The sequence below is a fragment of the Cygnus olor genome, chromosome 7 (genome assembly GCF_009769625.2).
Source record: "Cygnus olor isolate bCygOlo1 chromosome 7, bCygOlo1.pri.v2, whole genome shotgun sequence".
Taxonomy (NCBI): Eukaryota; Metazoa; Chordata; class Aves; order Anseriformes; family Anatidae; genus Cygnus; species Cygnus olor.
The window spans coordinates 7177554-7199043 of record NC_049175.1 but is presented as its reverse complement, the minus strand read 5'-3'; the positions used below and the strand labels follow the sequence as shown (position 1 = coordinate 7199043).

At 36.0% G+C, this 21490-nt stretch overlaps 1 protein-coding gene across 18 annotated transcripts in view; it reads left to right on the top strand.

Annotated features, from left to right (window-relative positions):
- The window catches only part of SHLD2 (shieldin complex subunit 2), a 45708-nt gene extending 27840 nt beyond the window's left edge, over nt 1–17868 (top strand). For 11 of the 18 annotated variants that reach the window (XM_040563343.1, XM_040563336.1, XM_040563334.1 and 8 more), the window contains 9 exons: nt 172–229; nt 1243–3775; nt 5997–6104; nt 6920–7114; nt 9190–9324; nt 11763–11969; nt 13344–13578; nt 15294–15409; nt 16898–17868. In XM_040563343.1, the coding sequence (XP_040419277.1) occupies nt 2257–3775; nt 5997–6104; nt 6920–7114; nt 9190–9324; nt 11763–11969; nt 13344–13578; nt 15294–15409; nt 16898–17070 (2688 nt within the window). In that variant the 5' untranslated portion in view covers nt 172–229; nt 1243–2256 and the 3' untranslated portion in view covers nt 17071–17868. Of the gene's footprint in view, nt 1–171; nt 3776–5996; nt 6105–6919; nt 7115–9189; nt 9325–11762; nt 11970–13343; nt 13579–14372; nt 15031–15293; nt 15410–16897 lie in introns of those variants that run through there. The other 7 variants (XM_040563346.1, XM_040563350.1, XM_040563349.1 and 4 more) reach the window with 4 other exon arrangements.
- The last annotated feature ends 3622 nt before the right edge of the window (nt 17869–21490 follow it).

Here is a 21490-nt window from a genome sequence, read left to right as displayed (position 1 = left end):
GGTAGAGAAAATAGGTATGGAAATTATTTTGATCTGATCACATTATAATGAATTATTAACTTAATAAACTTATAATTAAATTAATAAACACATTATAATATTTCTGAGATCTGATATACAAATGCTTGAGAGTTTTGCAGAATTTAGATAAGCCTCTGAAATCTCTTCCAGGTTAAAAAGACATGTAACAGACAGACTGGGACAAGATTGAATCTTACACCTGTGGCAGGTCAGTATTCAGTCCTTGTAGCAGCTAGGCTGTTGAAATGAAAGAACTGTTCCTCATTGGACAAAGCCCAATTTGGCATTATTTCACTGATCTCTTAAGTTCTTTAGGAATAGTATAGATCTGTGTCAGATTTTAAGCACTTTTGTATTACACGTGGAGAATAAAACTGTTTCCTATTTCATTTGAACCTTTTATTCACTTGAGTCTCCTTATTAGTAGATGTTGTTCTATTATAGGGTATCTAAGGTTATCCATATGTAACCAAGGCAACTGAACTAAAAAAAAAAAACAAGCTGCTATTAGACAATACATTTTGAAATGGAAGAAATAATTTAATCTTATCAGTTGGGTTGCAGCTCTAAAGTTCACATCAAGTAAGGATAACAAATTCTGTTTGTTGTAGTGGATCTGTTCCTGAAATTGTTTTAACTTATGTATCGGGGAGACTTTTGCCTCTTACCTGCAAAAATTGTTAACATCACTTAACTTCTTTAAGGATTCAACCTTACTGTCACTGTTTTTCCTTTCTTACCTGATACGTTATTGTGTTGAACTGTTCATTCTGTCTTTTTTTGCTGAGTTGTGTATTATTATTCTATAATTATGTAATATAAGGCTTTCAAAAGTATAATTGTCCTTTAAAAGCTGTTTTGTGAGCATAAATTTAAATGTATAACTGGAGAAATTTGGATACTGTACGCCAATTTAAGTGTTACTTGTTATGGAAAACCGCAACACTAGTTCCTCTGTTTTGTAGCTTCTTTGTATTATGTTGACATATTTAATTTCAGCAGTTGTACACTGTTTTTCCAGTTGCATCTATAATATACCTGAGTTTAGTGTTCCAGGATGTTTGTAATTTTTTCTGTTACTATGAGCTTTGTGAATGTGCAGATTTATTGACCCCTAGTGGATTGTGAACAAAATGTCTGTTAATTTAATAAGTGTTAAATGAAAAAATGCAAAAACTTTTGATTTGTTGTATCTTTTAATGTTCTTTCTTCTGCTTGCAGATGGATTAGTTCCTGAATTTCTCTGCTGGTGTTCTGTTTTCTACCTCTGCAGAATTCCCTACTGCAGTAGCTTATTAACAACACTGCCAAAACTTATAAACATGTAGTTAGGTGTCTGCATTTTAATGCATAAAATGCTTGTAGCTGTAGCTGAGTATTTTAAAATGACAATATAGCAGATAACTTAAATCTAGGATTTCTGTTTTGTGGTGTGTAAGGTAGATAACTTTTTAATAAGCTTAGAAGTGTTTTGAACTTCAACAGTATGATAAATATGTGGATTAAAGCAACTTCTAAATTGTCTGCTCAAGCGTCACTGTGACCTCTTAATGCTTATTAAATACTTAAAAATTTATTGGTAATATCCTGAAATATGCCTTTAAAATATTCACTTACCAAATACAGTACTTTTATGCTAAAACAGCAATGTTAATTTATAGCTATGTAAATTATGAAATTCTACTGAATTTTTCTGAAATTTAAGAGACTCTAGTATATTTGAGTTAAAATTGTTATTTTTTCCAGGGGATGGAATTGTCCTAACTGCTGTAAAAGTTTGAGACACTTATTTCACATCAATTACAATGTAAATTCACATGATGTTAATTAGTGATAATAAATGAGCTTAAGTCTGCTCAGGTGATAGAAGAGTGAGTAATAAAAGTTAGGTTCCTGGAAACTTTGTTAGGGTCTTTTCAGTACATACTGACCTTCACTACAGGTCTGCGTCTGCTACATATTTCCAAGTATAAGAATCATAAATTAAGCCCTACTGTAGATAATTTAGTATGCTAAATAAGCTTGACCCAGTAAATAACTTCCTTTTTTATCATGCATTTAATTTTATAAGCATTAACTAGTATTTTTACTAGTAAAATTATGAAGTATTCCTTTGAAATTTAGGTATTTTAAATTTAAGAAAAAGCTGAAATCATTCTTATTGTGCTAGTGTTTAGTGTTGTAGTTACTGCATAAACCACACTGTTCAAAGTCAAACTTAGCCAACAATCAAAAATGTCGAAAAGATCTCAAATTCATATTTTTGTTGGAGCGCCCACTATTCCAAGCCAAATGGACATGTCTGAAGAAAGTAGTTTGGCACCTGCTGTTGAAAAATGGAGAGAACTCCACTGTTCATTTGATATACATAGTCTTTTTTCTGAAAAAGTCAAAGGGACAGACTGTTTAATGTTTCAGGCAGGAAGCTCCCCAGTCACAGCAGTTTCTGCAAATGATGACAGCTCTCAGCAGCCTGAACAGGGGCGATTAACGGCAGCAAAAGAATGTTTGTCATCTTTTGTACCTATTGTGGGAATTTGTGCCAGTACACCCCAAAAGACCAGAAGTTTAATTCATTCTGATTGTCAAATATCCAGAGATGGACAGGAACCTGCAAACATAAATCCGGCTGCAGATCAACACCTTCTTCAAAAACTTGTGAAATCCAATAGACAATGTAAGCAATCATGTGACTGTTCAAACATCACTGAAGTAAAAGCCAGTCATTTAGAAGATAAGGGCTCTGACATTTCTGATTTGGTGGCTAGTACGAAGGAGATTAGCATACACCTAAGGTCTGTGGAACAAGGTGTTCAATCAGATGATAAAAACGATCACCATGAACATCTAAGTCAATATCTGGATATGTTTTTCCCCAAAAATCAAGAGTCAAAACCAAGAGGAAAACCAAGTGGTTGTGTAGACCTTGCAGTGTCAACTGATACTGAATTTCGTAGTATAATGACTTCAAGTCAGGTGGCTGTTCTTGCACAGAATCACTTTAAGAACAAGAATGAGATGCAGAGAACTGTACAGCTATTAGAAACAGGGAATAAATGTGAAAGAAGACTATGTGATCACTTTAAATTTGAATCTGATGCTGGAACATGTCTTAGCGTGGCTGAAAATGACTGTGGGCAGGAGTATACAAGTTCTCTCGAACTTTTCAGTTCGCAGTGTGATGAGAAAAACATTTGCTTCGAAGCTACAAGAGAAGTGAATGCTCATGAAAATACAGGGAAGTCTCACAAATCTCATGTTTCTGCTGTGCAATTTGAAAATGAAATCCATATTGAACCTTTGAGCTCAGGAATACTGTGCTCTCAGGGAGAAAGTTCTCATAAGAGCTCTTCTAAAAGAGCCCACAAGTCTGAAGATTTTTTTCATATTTTCCCATCAACATTTAAAAGGCAGCTGAAATGCAAGAGAGCAAAATTGAATTCTCCTCCAGCTGGTCCTGGAATGAGAGTCGATCAAGAAAGGACAGAGTTCAAGCAGTCTCAAAGGGAACTACTGTCGCCACTTAAGAACTGCTGCTGCAAAAATCAAAAGTACAATGTGTTGGTCACAATAGTACATCCATGTCTTATCAAAGAAATACAGATTAAGGCTAGACCAAAATCTTCATGTAAAGTGCCAGTAGCAACAATTGTAGTTACTGACCAGTCAGAGACTGAGAGGAAGGTGGTGCTATGGCGTGGTGCTGCATTTTGGTCACTCACTGTGTTTCCTGGGGATATCGTATTACTTACAGGTGAGGATTCTCTTTTAGTTTGTTTTTTTTCAATGTGAATCTTTAATAATGTGGATCTTTAAAATGCCCGTTAGAACTAGACCGATGTATAATTAATGATTTCAAACTAAGCATCTGTCAGTATCTTCATTACAGCACTTATATCACTCATATCGCTTAGTATTGGTTTGAATTTCTGTAGTCATACTGCCATTGGAACATTGAATATCCCATAGAAATTGTCAATCTTTTATGTAGTCTATGATCTGAGGCATAGCAGTGTGTAGACGCTGGTGCTGTGCTGTAGGTAGTCAGGTATATCCTGTAACCTGTCAGTGTTTTAAAACATCTGTTTCTGAAAATGTATAAGTGCTGCTACAAACCAGATGTATTAGGACGTATTGACTTCTCTAATTCTCTGTTGGACCAGCATACAGACCGGAAAATTGTGATGGTTGTATGGTCTCAGGATGTGAAATACTCTTTTCCTTATGTGAAGGATTTGTACCTTAGCACTAGCATCTTAAACTGGATTATGTTGTGAATTACTTACTGATATAGACTGCATAAATATATCGTCTTTAGTTCCTTTTTCTTATTAAGTCAGCTGGTAATAAAGATCCTTCACAACAAATCCTTTGTGTTTGTTAATACCTAACAGGAGAAAAAAATTCCATGATTAATAGAATACATGTCATGTAAGAGAATGCAGTTCTATCAAGAAGTTTATTATACTAGAGCTGGAGTTGACTAGAACTTGATAGTAATCTGGCCATTTAGTTTTTGCAATTTGAAAAAAAAACAAAACAAAAAAAAACCACCTTGTTTGAATACTTCCATGGTTTATTTTTAAGACGCATATGTCTCTTTGTCAAGAGTTCTTAAAGGGCTTACATTGCAGTGGTAGTTGTTTTAAAATGATTTAGGATAAGCTGGGCTTTCTTTGCTTAGACTTTCTTATCCCAAAAGACATCAAAAGTGTTTCTAGGTAAGCCTGGTACTTTACTTACCTGAAATGTGGCATAATAAATTGCCCAATACTGTTACCAATTTTGTTTATACAGTGCTTAATATCGGGCTATTAAATATTTTACAAGAATAATTAAACTACTGAGCAAATGTGTTTAAGTCTTTTTATAAGTGGTTTTGGTAGGTTCTAAAAATCAGTTTGTTTCCAAGTGGTCTCTTTCAAACTCAAATCTGTGTATATAACTCCGGAAAATGTGTGGGAGTTACTGTAGTTCTGACACCTTCCTGGCGTCCTGCCATCAATCAAATTTACCAGCTTGCTCTGTTGTCGGCTGTGTATCTCTTCTCTAGTATTGCTCCCCTTTGGTGGCTTCTTGTCAGTCTCCTGCTTGCACTGCATAGCAGCATTCAGCAGTAGCAGGCACAATGCTTAGATAGGTGTGATGACAGTGACTCTGCTGGGAAAGTAGTTGGTACAGATGGTTTTGTCTGTTTAGATTGGCATGTAGATTGTTCTGCACCCAGAACGTAACGAGTTTTTCCTGCAGAGACACTGATAGCATCTAAAAGCCATGGTTTTGGGATTCTGTAACTTTTTTCCCTCGAGTGGCTTTAAAGAATCTAACTAGTATTTGGCATTTTTGAAGGAAGTCCTTCATTATTCCTTTTTACTCTGAAATATTTTAAGGTTTTTGTGCAGTTTTTTCTCTTACCATGCAAATTGTTCATTAGTAGCAGTTCAAGAAATTAAAGCAGATGTACAGCTTCCAGTGATCTTATGCAGAGCACTGTATTGTTATACTAGTTTGTTTGCCTTTCATACAGCTTTACTGTCAATGTTCCATGGGAAATGGTAGTAGATGTTGATGTGCATGTTACATGTGTCTGAATTGTGGAAGTTCCTTCAGTTTACTGTCTATGTCAAAGAACATATCCTAACTGTTAGAATGACTTGATTAATTATGTGCATTTCCAACATTTTCTGCAAGACCCTTGCAATTATAAATATCAGCCATAGTTGGCATATACATGAGATGTAACAAGTCCTCAGTAATGAAGGAAAACCCTTGGGTGGGGGAAGGTAGCTATTTGAGAATGAAGTACACAGTAAATAATGAGGTTCTGAAAGAATAGCAAGCTGAATGAAGAGGATTCAAAATTAAAGGTCTGATCTGAAGCCAACTTCAAGATTTTTGGTTCTATAGCCAAGAATAGTATGATACGCGTCAATATTTTGGATGCATGAACTGATAAGTGGCTTTTCTTTTTCCAGATATCATGATGTATGAGAATCTTTGGTATGGAGAAATCATGCTGCAATCTACGTTTACCAGTCAGTTACTGAATCTGGGGAACTGCTCAGCTCTCAATCCAGAAGAATGTAAGATTGTGCATAAGTTTCCCTCCAGAATCACAGTAAAATACCTATTCAAAGTAGTCCATTTTATTTGGAATGCCTCATAATACACAGGGTAAAATAGGAATGTGAACGACTGAGAGGTACAAAACACTACAGTAAAGTTTGACAAGAACACCTGTTGGAAAATGTGGGCATGATGCCATCAGATAGGCATGTGAAGTTTATGGCAAAGTTGAGTGGTTAACATTCAAAACTCTTGAATCCTTTGAGCTTAATTTAAGAAACAGTAGTTATCACAGGGCTCAACTGCAAGAGGTTTGAGATTTCATGAGGATGAAATTGTTTGCAAAAACTTTAGAGACTTAAATGAATAGATAACATTCAGGGAAAATAATTAATTGCTGGTTATTTAAAAATAAAGACTTCAAAGATACATGAGCTGTGGAGCAACAAAGGGTAAGGGAAAATACAGTGGAAGTATCATTGAACTTGCATTATTCTTAGTCTTCCTGATCGCTATTATTGTCAGCTATTTAAGACAGGTTCGGGGTAGATGACCAAAAGGCTGTCCTTACAAACTCACAAAGCCAGGTCTCTTTCCTGTTTTTGGTGTAACTTAAAATACCGTAACTGCACTTAATGTTGAAATGTTATCAAGAGGAGGCAGATGAAGTACAGTTTAATTTTGGATCTAATATTTCAAATCTCAATAATTTCTTGCCTTAGAATTTCCTAAGTTTTGGGTTTGCTGGTTTAAATATGTACCAATTAATTAATTTTATACTGCTAAGCTGAAAAAAAGGAGGTCCCTCTAATTTTTGTGGTTTTTATACAAGTTTATCATATAGTGGATGGCGATGTTCTCCGTGGCTTACTGGCATACGTATCATCAGAATTTCCTCACTTCGGACACATTCCACGAAGGCAAGTTCAGAGACTGAATAGTGTTCAGTATGCTCAGCTAGACCAGCTTCAGCCAAACACATTGGTTCACTTGATCTTAAAAATCATCAACATTGCCATATTAACAGGTAAGTTCATGCACTGGTCTTCAACTTTCAGAACTTCAGAATTGCCTTGCGAAATGACTATTTAAATTTTACCTATTGCTGCTTGTTTCTCATTCCATACTCCAGTGTTTGACAGTAGTCACAAATAAAACCTTTGTGAAGATCCACTTAGAGGTCATAGCAGGTCAAATGGAACTAAGCAGGAAGGAAATAATGACTGAAGTCAGCTGCTGAGGGAGGTTACTGCACACTCTGATCAATAGTGTACACATCTGTTCAAAAAGCACGCAGTCAGAGAGCACTGATACTCAGTGTTTGTGCTCACTGAAGGATTGGTGTTTTCAATAGGGAATGATTAGTAGGAGCCCTGAGAAGAGATGGATACTGAATGTACAGTGAAGGAACATAAACCTGTTTTTAATGGCTCTTGGAAACTCACAGGTGTGTTGTTGTGATAGCCTGCTGCTTGGAAAAGGTGGCTGGCTTATAAAAATGTCATGTGGGACAGTGAAGTTTCACGAATTCAAACCTTGCTTTCCAGATACCTTCCATGTAAGCCTTCTGTTATTAAAGGAATGCTTGTGGTTAGACTCCAAATCATGTGATTTTTCAAAATGAAATGAGGAAATTATTATTTTAATATACTGTTCTAGGATTTGTTCTCTTTTCTTTGTAATGGAACTGTGCTCTTTCCTGATGCTTTATTCAGAACACTTTAATTATTTCTCTGTTTTTTTCCTAGTTAAAATAGATTTTTAAAGCTAAGCATTTCTGGTTTCTTACATATCTGCATTTGTGTTATTTCTTTATTGTCCTTACTTGTATGCCTATTTATGGAAATTTTCAACGCTGAATTTCCAGTGTGAAATTAGTGTCTTACTGCAATACTTATATTTCCTTTGCATAAGCAGAACAGAAAGCTACTTTGTTAATACATAAGTTATTCCCAAAATTTGTTTCCTGTGTCTTTCTTTGTGTATTAGCAAAGACTGCTTTCTCAAAGTGTCTTTGTCACCAATTCATGTGTTCAATGTGATAGGTTTTGTTCTTTCACACTACTTAAAATAACGAAGGTGATTATTTTGGGATTCCTTTTACTGAAGCTGTTTTCCATGTTAAAGTTTGTAATTTGTTTCCATTACTTCACAATCAGGCCTTACAGCTGCTGCTTAATATCATTTCCACATTCTGAAACAAACAAAACCAAATTGGCCTGGGGCCTTCTCAGTACTTTATGCAGTGTCCTGCCATGTTTTTTCTAAACCCTGGGAAAGGAGTAGTCATCATTTCCCTGCTTAACTGTTCTGATGGTCTTCCTTTCTTTACAGTACTACTGTTTCTCAGTGTTTGACGTAATGCTTTTCACATAAATTTGGTCATGTTCCACTGGCATCTTGTATTAGTACTTGCATCAGTCAAAGATTCAAATGACTTTATCACTGTCAATGTCACCTTTACTCATTATAAATTGAGATTTTTTTTGAAGGTACAAATCTCCATAATTTATTATTGTACGTAGATCTCAGAATGATTAGGACATTTAAAGCAAGAGTTCTTATCCTAGGATTTTATTGATGAAAAGTGTTTAGGAACTGAAACATACAGGTATTACCTGTAGATATCTTAATTGTTTCACTTTGTATATACAGTTGCCTTTGTGCTGTACATGACTAACTTTATGAAAATCTGTTGAGAAATATTTCTTTCAATATATTTCAAAGGAACTTTAGTTTCCCATTATGGCAATCTATTGCTGAGAGATTGAGTACATTTTTTTTTCCACTTGTATCAATTAGGATGAGTAAGGGGTGCTCAAAGATGTTCAGATACCTGCTATTTTAAAGGGAGATGTCCAGTTGCCAAGTAGTTAGGTGGATAAGGGTAAATGAATACTCTTTATGCATTCCTTCGAATTAGATTGATCTTACTGAAGAAATCACTGTTTTCATTCTGTCCTGAAGAAATTGTAGGTGTCTTCTTGTTTGCTTAGAATCAACTCAAAATGTTATAGTAGCATGATTCTATCTTAATGTTGAGGTGTGTTTTTATATGCTTTCTACTATATAACAAACAAGTCATAAGTTCAAACTTTCCAGAATCCGTGTATAGCTACAGAGGCGGCACCCAGAGAAAAGTTATTCTAACAGTAGAACAGAGAAGAGACCGACACTACAGAATGGTGCTGTGGGGAGCAGGAGCTGCCTGGTGCCCTCTACTTCAAAGGAGAAAAGGTAAAGTCTTTGTACCTATAGGTAGGTTGTTGTAATAGGATTTCTATGATTCTATTAATAGCTTTAACATACCCAACTGGTGATATTTTCCATTCAACCTTTATATACTCCCCTTGAAATGGCAGTATATATTTTTTTGAACTTTAACAAGTCTCCTCTATTTCGAAATAGTGTCATCAGCAACAGAATTTGAATGCATTCTTTTTACAACATGGAGGAAGCATGAATATTCAAAAATTTGAATCTAGATACAAATCTAGTCATTAACTGAATAAAAGCATCTCTTGTAAGAACTACATAGCCTGTGTTTTAGCAGTGCCTACTACTGTTCTTTTAAAGTACCTGAAACTATGTTTTTAAATTGATTACTCCAGAGTTAGCCTTTCTGATCAGTGGATACATTTAGGAAGTAGATGCTGTATTACTGGAAGTGTTGAGCATGTCTGCTTAAAGTCAGTTTCAAAATAAAACCCAGAAAGGTTAAACAACTTCAGTGAATATTGACTTGATTTCTAACTTTAAATTTAGAAATTCTGAAATCTGCCAGTTCCGCTTCAGTTTAGCAATAATTTACACTCCTAAAAAAGAAATTGCATAACTGCAAGATCTGCCTCTTGGACTACCTGAAGAAGACAGTCCAATTTAAGTATTAACCAATTAACTTTACTTCATAAAACCTACATGGCTTTTACTTTTGTGCGTACTTCAGTGTAGGCAGGTATATGCTATTTATTAGATAAATGCTTAAAAATTTTATAGAATTTAGTATGCTAGAATATTACTTTTTAATATAGAATTCTGAAGTATTTTGTACTGTGTATTGGAGCTGCAAAAAATTAAGTAGATTCCACAGATAATTTCTAAGACAGAAAAATATATAATTACCTGATGCTTAAAGTAGAAAAGCAGAAAAGATGATGCAGCCCTGTAGTGTAAGTGCTTACATTTTTTTGTAAAGCTTTTGTCTTATTCTTCAGCTAGAATTCTGTGTATCTAGTGGTTGGCGTTTTAATGATTAAAAGATTATATCTGAAATTCAAGATAAGAGAGATTTCTCAACTGTTCAAATATGCATCATAGACAAACTGTGAACGTTTGATCCTCGTAAGATAGCCAAAAAGATAGCTCACATGATACAAAACAAGTATATACAACGCAGCAGCTAATAGTGTGAGTGGGTTACCGGAGGAAAGCACGTGATATTATTCTTGCTTCTAGTCACAGACAAACAGCTGGGACGTGTTACTGTTTATACTAGCAGATTAGGTAACTCAGTTTTGTAGAGGAAGGGATCGAGACTAGTAAATTTTGAATGGTGTATATCTTTAGAGTAAAGTACAGAAGGCTATACAGCTTTGAAGCATCTAAAAATTATTGCCAATAAAAGTTAAATTTTCATCTATTTCTAAAAATCGGTCCAAGCTTTCAGTATACAATCATCAGACATTCAGTAAATGTTTTACTCTCATCTGCCATGTCCTACCAAACACATCAAATACGTTTCTGTAAACCAGTATTCTTGGAGCATGAGGGTAGCTGTTATTAACATGGGGTGAAATTCTGAACCCATTCAAGATTGATGGGGAAAACACAGAATAAGCTTTTAAGATGAAGTAAATATTACTAAGTGGTATTTCCCTTTTTTATAGGAGTACCTTCATAATTTAATGAGGGACAACTTGTAGAAAAAAGTTGTTTTGAAAGCAATAGGTAGGAAAGCAATAGCTTAATAGGAAAGCCAAGCAATTTTCTTAACGTTTTAGCTCTACTCCCAGAGGGGTCAAACAGTGTAATAGTGCGCGTGCTGAAATGATTTATGAAAAATCAACCACTGCAAGAACCTGAACTGGTCTCTTAACATACCATACGAGCTCATTGGTTCTTCAAGGATACTTCTCTCACTGCAGTGTCTAATTCTTCTCTGAATAATCCTTTGTCATAACTGTTATTTCTGCAAATGTCTGTCTTTTTTCACCCAGAACTTCAACAGAAAAGGTTTGAAAGATTTTAAGTTTTCTCGTTGAAACATAAGAAGCAGCAATATGCATAATAGAGATTCTTAAAGAGAAGTACAAGAAATTATGGTGTAAAATGTTCCCATTTGAGCAAACACTGCATTAGTATCACCTACCTGAACCATTCCAAAAACATGAAAACATTACTTATCTTTTTTACGCTTAGACTTTTTTTTTGAGCCTTCTCTGAAACCCGGAAAATGTTCTTCTGGTATTCTTAAGGAGCCATGCAATTCTTATGCAAAGTTCATAGAGAAGGGGAAAAAACATGCATTTCATGAAGCTTGACCTAAACTTGCTGGAACCAGCTATATGAGGACGTTTTGCTGATTTGTTAGTCAATCTTGTAAATGACATCAGTTTTCCAGAAATTAACCAAGATATAGAAATTAAACTCTTGCTTGCTTGTTTTCTGGTCTGTAGGTCATCTATGGGACTTTAAATACCTTCTGGTCCAACGAAGTTCTGTCTCAGGTGACTTAGAGTTGCACACAACTCCATGGTCATCCTGTGAGTGTTTGTTTGATGATGACAAAAGGGCCATTGAATTTAAAGAAAAGTTTCAGAAAAGCAAAACCTCTGTCATGAAAATGACAAATCTATCAGCACATTTGGATGAAAAATGCTCAGGTAAAGTTGTTATTCTTAGTACTGTTGTATCTGTATTGTGCGGTGCATAGCTAAGCAAAATAGATGCTCTTTATTGAAGTAAAATGTTTTTTTCAAGTTAATATAGTTCTGCTGAGAGCCCAAATTTATTTTAGAGGCTGCTGCTCAGTGTCTAAACTGAATGCACCCTTCATTCAGGGAGCACAGAAGTGAGGTAGGTGTGGTATGTGGTGTCATACAAAGATAGCTTTGAAACATATGGAGAAGTGCTGCCTTTTGTTGCCTATGTCAACTATTATAATAATGTGATTAACCACTGAAAGAGTTTGTGGAAAACTACTTTGGATATTGCGGACTACTCTTGAATTCTCTGAAGCTAGAGTAAAACAGCTACTGCTATTTTAAACTTCTTACAGAAGATCAAAAAATCTGTTGGACAGTCATCCCCTCATAAATAGGCCTAGAGGATTGCTAAGGTTGGTGTTACATTTTAATAACTCAATAAAATTGGTTTTTGTAGTGCTTAACTTCTTATTTATTTATAAGTATAGCAGCAAACAAGTTGTTAAAGCTCTGTTTTTTAGTGTCTATCTCTGAATCAGAGTGGAGGCAAAGCAATTAGTTTCTGTTCCTGATCTAATCATGGCTTATATTCCACTTCTATTGGTACACCCCCTTTTTAGAACAGGTAGGTTATTTTACCAATATACTGTGTGAATGCATCTAATACATCAGATCATGGACTTGACTTGCAGAAAATCCAAATGACAAACTTTACAGTATTTTTCCGTATCTATAACCTGTATCCAAAACTTGTATAATATGAAATTTACTTTGCTTGTGTGCATTGAGATCTATAGGTGTTTATGAAATCATTTTCCATTTGTTTTGAATGTCCCTATTTCATTCTGTGCACTTAAACTCAGTCCTCACCATTGTGTTCATGTGATATAAAAGCAACTTAAACTTCTATTGATAATTTTTCTTAAGTAAGATATTCTGATTACCACAGAATAATGTTTGGCCTGCCACATTAGAAAAGCTGTGTTTCAAGATTAATAAAGTCATTTTGATTGTTTGCTGGTACTGCTGGATTTCAAAATTTTTTGCAAAATTCTATGATCTCTTGATCCTTTATTCAGGCTCTTCTATATTGGGATCTACCACAACAGTAACAAAAGTAGTACTACATAGTTATGTATATTTTTTAGATGTAGTATTAAAGTACGATAAATTTTCACTGTTGAAATAATCTCTTACATTTGAGAATGTGCTTCTAAAAAAAAAAACGCATAAAGTTATATTGATGACTTTGTTTTTGAATTAGCTGTACCTCTTACTTTGCTTTATCTACAAAACTGAACGCAAGTTTGATTGAAATTGTTGTTTCTGTAGGAGTGATTCAAGTGAAAGCCCACATCTTAGAGCTGAAGTTCACTGTTTTAACTGGTCAGTACAGGCAACTCATCTTCCATGCTGACACTTCCCTGGAGTGTGTGTTGGCTTCTCTGCCTATGATTACGTATTCAGGCTGTGCTAAATGTGGCTTGGAACTACAGGCAGATGAGAATATGATCTACAAGCAATGTTTTAGATGTTTGCCATACAACAAAGTAAAAACATTCTACAGGTAAATAAGATAAAGCTAGAATATATACTATTAAAGAAAACTACAACTTTTCTATTTTAAGTCTCACTTATATAAAATTGTGTATTTAAGGTGTGGTTTGTAGTTTCTGGTGTTCTAATGAATTTTCAACAATCTGTTCATAAATTGCTGTACTAGATTTAAACAAAGAATGTCACCTATAAGTAATGTAACTTTTTACTTTCTTTGAATACTGTGTTCAGTAACAAGGTTTATCCAGTACTGTTTCAGTGAGTTAGGATGAAGTAGAATGTTCAGGACAAAAGTAAAACTCCTTGAGCCTCATATTTCAGCCTAAGTTTGAAATTGTGTGAACATGCAACCACATTTCTAAACTGATAAATCTATTTTAGCCTTTTGGGAATAGAACTAACAAATGTTTTCATTAAATATTCTCAGAGAGCAGGGATGCAAAATTATCAGTAGATGGCACTGTGACTCAAGATGAATATGCATATTTACTTAAAGAATATGAAATTCCGGCTTATTTGGATTTGGTTGATGTAGAAATACCTTGAACAATAAGTAGTCATATTTCAAAAGCTCAAAGTAAATTTAAGAATCATAGTAACTTGAAAGACTTGTAGGTACAGTGAATTCTGAGACAATCATAGAATGAATAGAATTCTAGAATATGTAAGTCTTCAATCAGTTTTCTTCCTATAAAATTATTCCTAAATTACTTCATAGTGAGTTACATTAGTGAATCATTACACACTCAGCAGGTTTTTTTACTTGACTTTGATTTAAATAATAGAAGCCTATTTGTCTAACAGGGTAGTAACTTGATCATTCTCTGCTCTGCAAAATAGTCCTGCATCTTTAAGAAAGAGCATTACAGCAACCCAAGTCTTCAAGAAAAGACATAGTAGATATGTGAATAAACAGAACAAATTTTTCTAGTATCTAGTTAAAAATATCTGTTACTCAGTTTGTCTTTGTGATAGAACCAGTTTTGCCTGTCAACTAACAAAAGAAAAGGTATGTAAATCACTAGAAATGAGTAGGCCTAAAACTCATAGGATGAGATTGGTAACTAATAGTGAAAACCTATGGATGCATGCATTTTCGTTTATATTTATTTTGCTTATACGTGACTTCAGATAACTTAGCAACTTCGCTGGAGCTACACAGCTTTTTTTAATTAACTATTTTTAGAAGTGTTTAGAAGACTGGGACTATATTTGTCACTTCATATGCAGACAACTGTCCTTTTTATTCAAATCAGGACAAGTGTTACTTGTTAGGTGAATTTCTTCCAGATCTGGCATAGGTTACGTTTGCATGTTTAGGTTTTTGCCCTGAATATTATCAAAACAAAGTAATGGAATACAAGACTATTGAGTGTTTCCCAAGTTGACTGATACGGTTCAGCTTTCCATTGCTATTACAGTTCCTTTGTACATTTATCTGATATGAGAAATTAGCTTCTTAAATGAAGGAAGATTTTTGCATTTTAGCAATTAAAAAGCTTACTTAATAGCTTTAAAGTTATTTTAACATTGTGTAGTGAAGTTCAGTATATATCAAGCTCATATTACAGCTCTACAGATTTGACTGGTAAGTGCGTAGAGGCTTTCTAGTTCTTGATATGTCAGAGGGTAGTATTACATTATATTACTTTGATTCAGAAATCTTGCTTAAACCAGAAAAAATATTGCAGCTAACTTTCAAGAGTCTTGTGTTTTCTGACCTAGGCCTGCTTTGATGACAGTAGAAGATAGAGGATGTGAAATTAATATTCATGTGGTGTCTGAGTTGATGGAAAAAATCTTCCTCAATATTCCTGCCGACTGGCTGAACAGATCAGTAGGTACTGTTTCATGAATTATGGTAGAAATACTACGGGCAGCAAAGTTTGCTAAATATTCAGCTACTAAATGGATTTCCCGTATAGAAAATAAAATCCCTTAGAAGTTTTTAGAAGTAGTTGCCATACATTAATTATATAAATAACTATAAATGGTGTTGTATCAGACAGGCTTCCACTGATGATACTTGAGTTTGGATTATTGAGGTGTTGTATATGATTCACAAGCATAGTTTAATGAGAAGCTGTGGTGGTTTTACTCAGGTGGGCGGCTGAGCTCCACCACAGCCGCTCTCTCACTCCCCCTCCTCAAAGAGGAACGGGGAGAAAATACGATGAAAAGAGCTCAAGGGTTGAGATAAGGACGAGGAGATCGCACAGTAATTATCATGACGGGCAAAACAGACTCAGCATAGGGAGGAAGTAAGATTTATTGCTTATTACTAACAAGCTAGAGAAGTGAGAAAGAAAGGAAAGAAACCAAAAGCACCTTCCCCCCATCCACCCTCTTCCACCTCCTCTCCCCGAGCGGCGCAGGGGAACAGGGGAATGGGGGTTATGGTCAGTCTACAGCACTTCTTCTCTGCCACTCCTTCTCAGTCACGCTCGTCCCCTGTGCTGTGGGGTCCCTCCCACGGGATGCAGTCCTTGCTGAACTGGTCCGGTGTGGACTGCCCACAGGCAGCAGCTCTTCAAGAACTGCTCCAGATATGGGTCCGTACCACGGGGTCCATCCCTCAGGAGCGAACTGCTCCAACCTGGATCCCCCACGGGCAGCAGCTCCTGCCAGGTCACCTGCTTCTGCGTGGTCTCCTCTCCACGGGCTACAGGTCCGGCCCGGAATCTGCTCCGGCAGGGGTCTTCCACAGGCCCCAGCCTCCGTCAGTGCAGGTCCACCTGCTCCACCGTGGTCTCCTCCACGGGCTGCAGGGTGGAACCCTGCTCCACCGTGGTACTCCATGGGCTGCAGGGGGACAGCCTGCTTCACCATGGTCCTCACCACAGGCCGCAGGGGACTTCTGCTCCGGCACCTGGAGCACCTCTCCCCCTCCTTCTTCACTGACCTTGGCGCCTGCAAGGCTGTTCCTCACTCCTCTCACTCTCCCAGCTGCTGTGTATGGCGTAGCGTGTTTTTTTTCTCCCCTGTCTTAAATATGCTCTCACAAAGGCACAAAACAACATCACTTATTGGCTCAGCTCTGGTCAGCAGTGGGGCCCTTACCAAACATGGGGCAGCTTCTAGATCCTTCTCACAGAAGCCACCCCTGTGGCCCCCTGCTACCAAAACCTTGCCATGTAAACCCGCTACAGAAGCACTCTTTGCACATTGCTGTCTTAAAAAAATGATGAAAAACAAAATCTAATATTGTATTTGGATGTTAGGTTATAGTTCCAGTAATTGAGTGTAGCTTTCATGGATGTAGAACTTCAGTGTTAGGTGCTATCATGAAAGTATGAAGTAAGTAAATCAGATTGTTCTGTATTTTGCAGTGCCTTCCTCAGATATAACGTACAGCACAATAGTAGCAGATCTGTGTCATTCACTGCTAGCAGATACAGAAGCATCGTACTTCTTGGAAATTAAGAGCCATTTTGTGCTAGATGAAAACAGCTATCCTTTGCAAAAGGATTTCCATCTGCTAAATTTCCATCCTGATCTTTGAAGCATTGACCTCTGCCACAACTGAATAACACTGTAAGAACAAGATTGCAAGCAGAAGAAAAATTAATTAGCTCAAGGAAGCAAATATTTTTTTAAAATACAATAAGCATTCTTGCATTTAACTTATTTCCCTCAAAAAACACAAAAGGACTGGTATGGAATATCTGCTAATTGTATATACTACCGCTGTAAAACTGATGAATTGTCATAAAATGTATTTTTATACATATATTTTGATTTTAATAAACTCTTGCTGGTATCTCAGTTTTCTACTCTACAGAAAAGTTTTCTAATGTTAAGAGACTGAATTTTTCAGATATGGCATATTAGAGGAAGATGGTCACAATTCAGTAACATCATTGTAGTTAAAAAGACTTTCATCCTACCTGTTATGTCTTTGCGCTTACTATCCTATTGTGGTTGCTTTCTGTCTTTTAACAGCAAGATTTCTGCTGCTCTGCCTCAGAATTGCTGCTTTTTTCTCTTAAAATAGCTCTCTGAGAATCTAATCTTGTGTAGCTAGAAGCTATTGCATCAATTTAAATGGTCTTAAACAGTTTCAAATGGTGCATTCTTTTATGGTCACCTTAAATCATTTAGTTGTATGCATGTAGCTATAAGCTAGCAAATAAACGTAATCACCTTAAACCAATTTAAAATCAATCAAAGACAATTTAACTCAGTTTTACAAAACTCTCTCAGTTCAATAAGATTTAGAAATCCATTTAATTCTTATTAAAGTCTTAGTGTATTCTTTGTGATGTTCATCGTTAAAAGACTGAGTAAATGATTACTGTACCTGACTTCATAAAGCATCAGCCTGCTTACTATTACTCTGAAAGCAATCAAATATATAGATGGGGTGATTGGTATTGTCTGATATAGATTGTACCTTTTATTGAGGCTGGTAGAAGCTGTAGGGTATAAATTTTGTTTGCTGATGTTGTTTTGACATTCGTACTGGGCTCCTCACCTTTTTGGTGAGGCTACTCTGCACAGTGATGCAATGCACTGTAGTTAGGCCTGATAACTTCATTGTCAATTCTTAAGTCGTTTTGGGTTACATCCAAATAACAGGTTATCATTTGTGTGCAGAATTCAAAACCAAGAATTGAAATTTACTAGTCAAAATAACTAATACTGGAGATCATGTTTGTCTTCCTGTTTGCTCTGCTTTATGTTAACTAAATTGGAAAAAACATTTTGAAGAGGAGGTAGATGGAGTTCCAGCCTACCAGGGACAAAGTCTTCTGTTTGTGTTTGGGAAAGGAAAAAATATAGTTTATTCTTCTCCCCTTGTCTCCTTTGTGTTAAATGCTATAAGGTTTTGTGCCTTTTTGGGCACAAAAATAGCCTTCTCATTAGGCCATAGCCTAATGAAAGGTTTTTGTGAGGTTACGAAAGGCAGTGGGAGCTTCTCTATTTTAAAGGTATTTTTTTGTCCATGGAGTGTCTGTTTAAAAAGCCCATTTCTAAGTTCAAATATAAGACCAAGCTGATCTGCCTGTGTTCACATACTATAACTTTATTATTGTATCAGAGAGAATTCTGGAAGTGTCTTAAGAGACTTCCTGCCTAAGTTGTGGCACTTTAATAACTCTGTCAATTTCAAGTGTATAGTGTCACTTTAACAAATATGCATTCTGCACATTCCAGCCTTGACCAGGATCAATTTGTGTTCTCTGCTTCTCAGCTGATGCTGTGAATGTTTATTCAGTTATGTTTCTCATCTGCTTCATATGGAAAAATAGCTTTGATTTCTAAAAGAAAGTTTATCTCTAGAACAGCTTGGAGCAAGCTGAGAGTGTAATGTTTTGTGGAGCTAGATATTGTACTATAAATAGTCTAACTTCCTGGTTCATTTTCTATAACATAACACATGTATCTTGTGGTGTGCATATCTAGGTCTTATTACCTTGGCCTTTAAAAGACCATGTAAAAATTTCACTTCTATCTACAAAGTTATATTTACTATACTTCAGGATTATCACCAAGACGTCTTAGTTCAGAATAGAGGATAAAGGTGTGCGTTTTCCCAACTTTATGATTTTTGTAGTACTAGCAACAAAAGCAAGGAGTCAGGCCCCCAACTAGCAATACATATTTCTTAAATATTTGTCATTCTTTTTTTTTGCTTTGTTGAACTTTGACACATCTGTCTCCTGTTTTTGAAAATACATAGCTCATTATCTGGGAAGAAACCAGATACTGTGATTCTTGCTGCATTTGACGCCCCTTTGCATATGGGTGATTTCCTTACTTTGGTGGTGGTTGTTTAGCATTCTTGTTTTGTACACCAGAATGATGATGGTGTTTTTGTGGCTGCTTGGGTGGAGGCTTTCTTTTAGCTTCAGCGAAGTTGAAACTGATGTGGAGAAGGCAGATATGAGCACTGGAAGAGATACATAGAAAAGGTAAGCGTGAACAGCTGCTATAATGTTGTTCTTAAGCCTTCTGAAAAATAGAAAGAAAAATCAGAAATGAATTCAGATTGTTTTTAAATGTCAGAACACTCAGTCTAAGCAATATTCTCTCACAAACCAATTTTCTAAAATGTATTGATTTAAAAATATGTTCACTGTGCTTTTGAGACACCAACTTAAATAACGTTTGCATCTTTTATCTTATGTATCTTATTTCTTAAACTGGATATCTTTGAGAAATATTTGCTCAATGTATTTCACACCATTGTGTTTACAGTGAGGTTGATTGCATATGATTACTGAATGCTGTTTGCAGGAACACCCAATGGCAGAGGATAGAGAAATACTTAAAGAAGATAAGAGTGGTAGAATCAGAAGCATCAGTAGATCCTTCTAACAGTAAGTAGTTCTAGCTTAATTCAGTTGGCAGTTTCCCTCTGAAGTCTAATCCCTACTGGAATTAATATTCTTGAAGTTACAACAGATTGCTTTCGGTGAAAGGATTTTTTAATTTAATGTTAAATTATTTAAATTTTAATTCCATTTGGCAGCTCTAGGCGCTTTAAGTGAAATATATTGGAGTTCTACTGGCTTCTCCTCCACTTCCTTTTATTTGTGAATTTTAACTTTCACATGGGTGGTACCCTTCAGCTAGAATGGCTTCTATAAGTTAGTAGTTTTTTTTCCCAATTAAAATTTGACTAACGTAATTGAGGCTAGTGAACCAGTAAGGGACGCAATAAACATGGATCTGTAGGGAGCGCTGATGGGCACCCTAACTACAACAAATAGTTTACATCAAGAAGTATAATTGTGAATGGCCAAAATTATAAGAGTACTTAGAATTTCTGTAGTGCCTTTAACTCCCAGGCTCTTGAATTCTGCACCAGCTTTAATTACTGGTAGTTAACAATCACGAAAGCTTTTTGAAGTAATAGTTACTGTTATCCCTATTTTATAGATTGCTTAATATTTGGAGTTCCTCCAGATTCACAGTTACTGAGATAAGAATTTCTTCCCACAATCTACTATTGGCTTTGAACTGGTATCTAGTTCTTAGCTTTAGCTTGCTATGGAGATGTGACTGTTCCATGGAAGAAAACGTAGTCTGTCATGAAGTATCCTTTGGTGGATCTATTCTGGGAGCTATTTGTCCGTTTCTTTTCAAAAGAAAAGCTGGGAATATGGAAGAGTAAGGACATCCAGAAGGGAATGAGTCTCCCAGAAATGTTTTCTCTTGGTTTTACTGTTGACTGTTGTTGAATGCTTTATGCACTCTGAGTGGTTCAGGTCACAATCCAGAACTGGTCAGTCAGTAATACTGCAGGTATAAAACAGTCAGGCATAGAGACAGGGCCAAAACAGAGAACAGGAAAAAAAAAGTCTTTTGAAAGCTGCCACATTTGGTGCCTCTAGAAGGACCTAGGGAGAAAGGCAGCCGAAAAAGAAAGATAGCTGTAACCTAATTAAGGAATCCTGGTTTGGGGTTCCTACTTAGTCCAGGAAAACCACTGACACTGTAGCTAACCTTGATATTCTTCATGGAGTGTCAAGCCGAATGCTGTGTGTCTGTGCAAAGCTTCCACCTGAGTGTATCTGTTCCATCAGTTTCTTTCTGAAGCAGAGGAGCCTGTGAGCATACGAAGAACTGCTACAGCTTGTGCAGAGCATGCTGTGCAAGGCAGACTTTTCCATACTTGGCTCTTCTTTTACTGGGTATTTAACTCCCTGACAAACAGGGACACAATGCATTTACTTCCTCTTTAGGTTCTTCTTACAGGTCTTCTCTCAGCAGTGTTATAGTATGCCTGCTGATATGACAGTATACATAGGTCTGCATATCACCACTTATGCAGAACTCAGTGTTTCTTTTTCTACCTTATATTTTCCTTTTGCTCAGAATATGCTGTAACCATTGGTTTTCCCTAATAATAATATTTATGCAGGCTGTAGCGCTACCTCCTGTCCAATGTTGGGCTTTGGTGTGCATCGATGCAG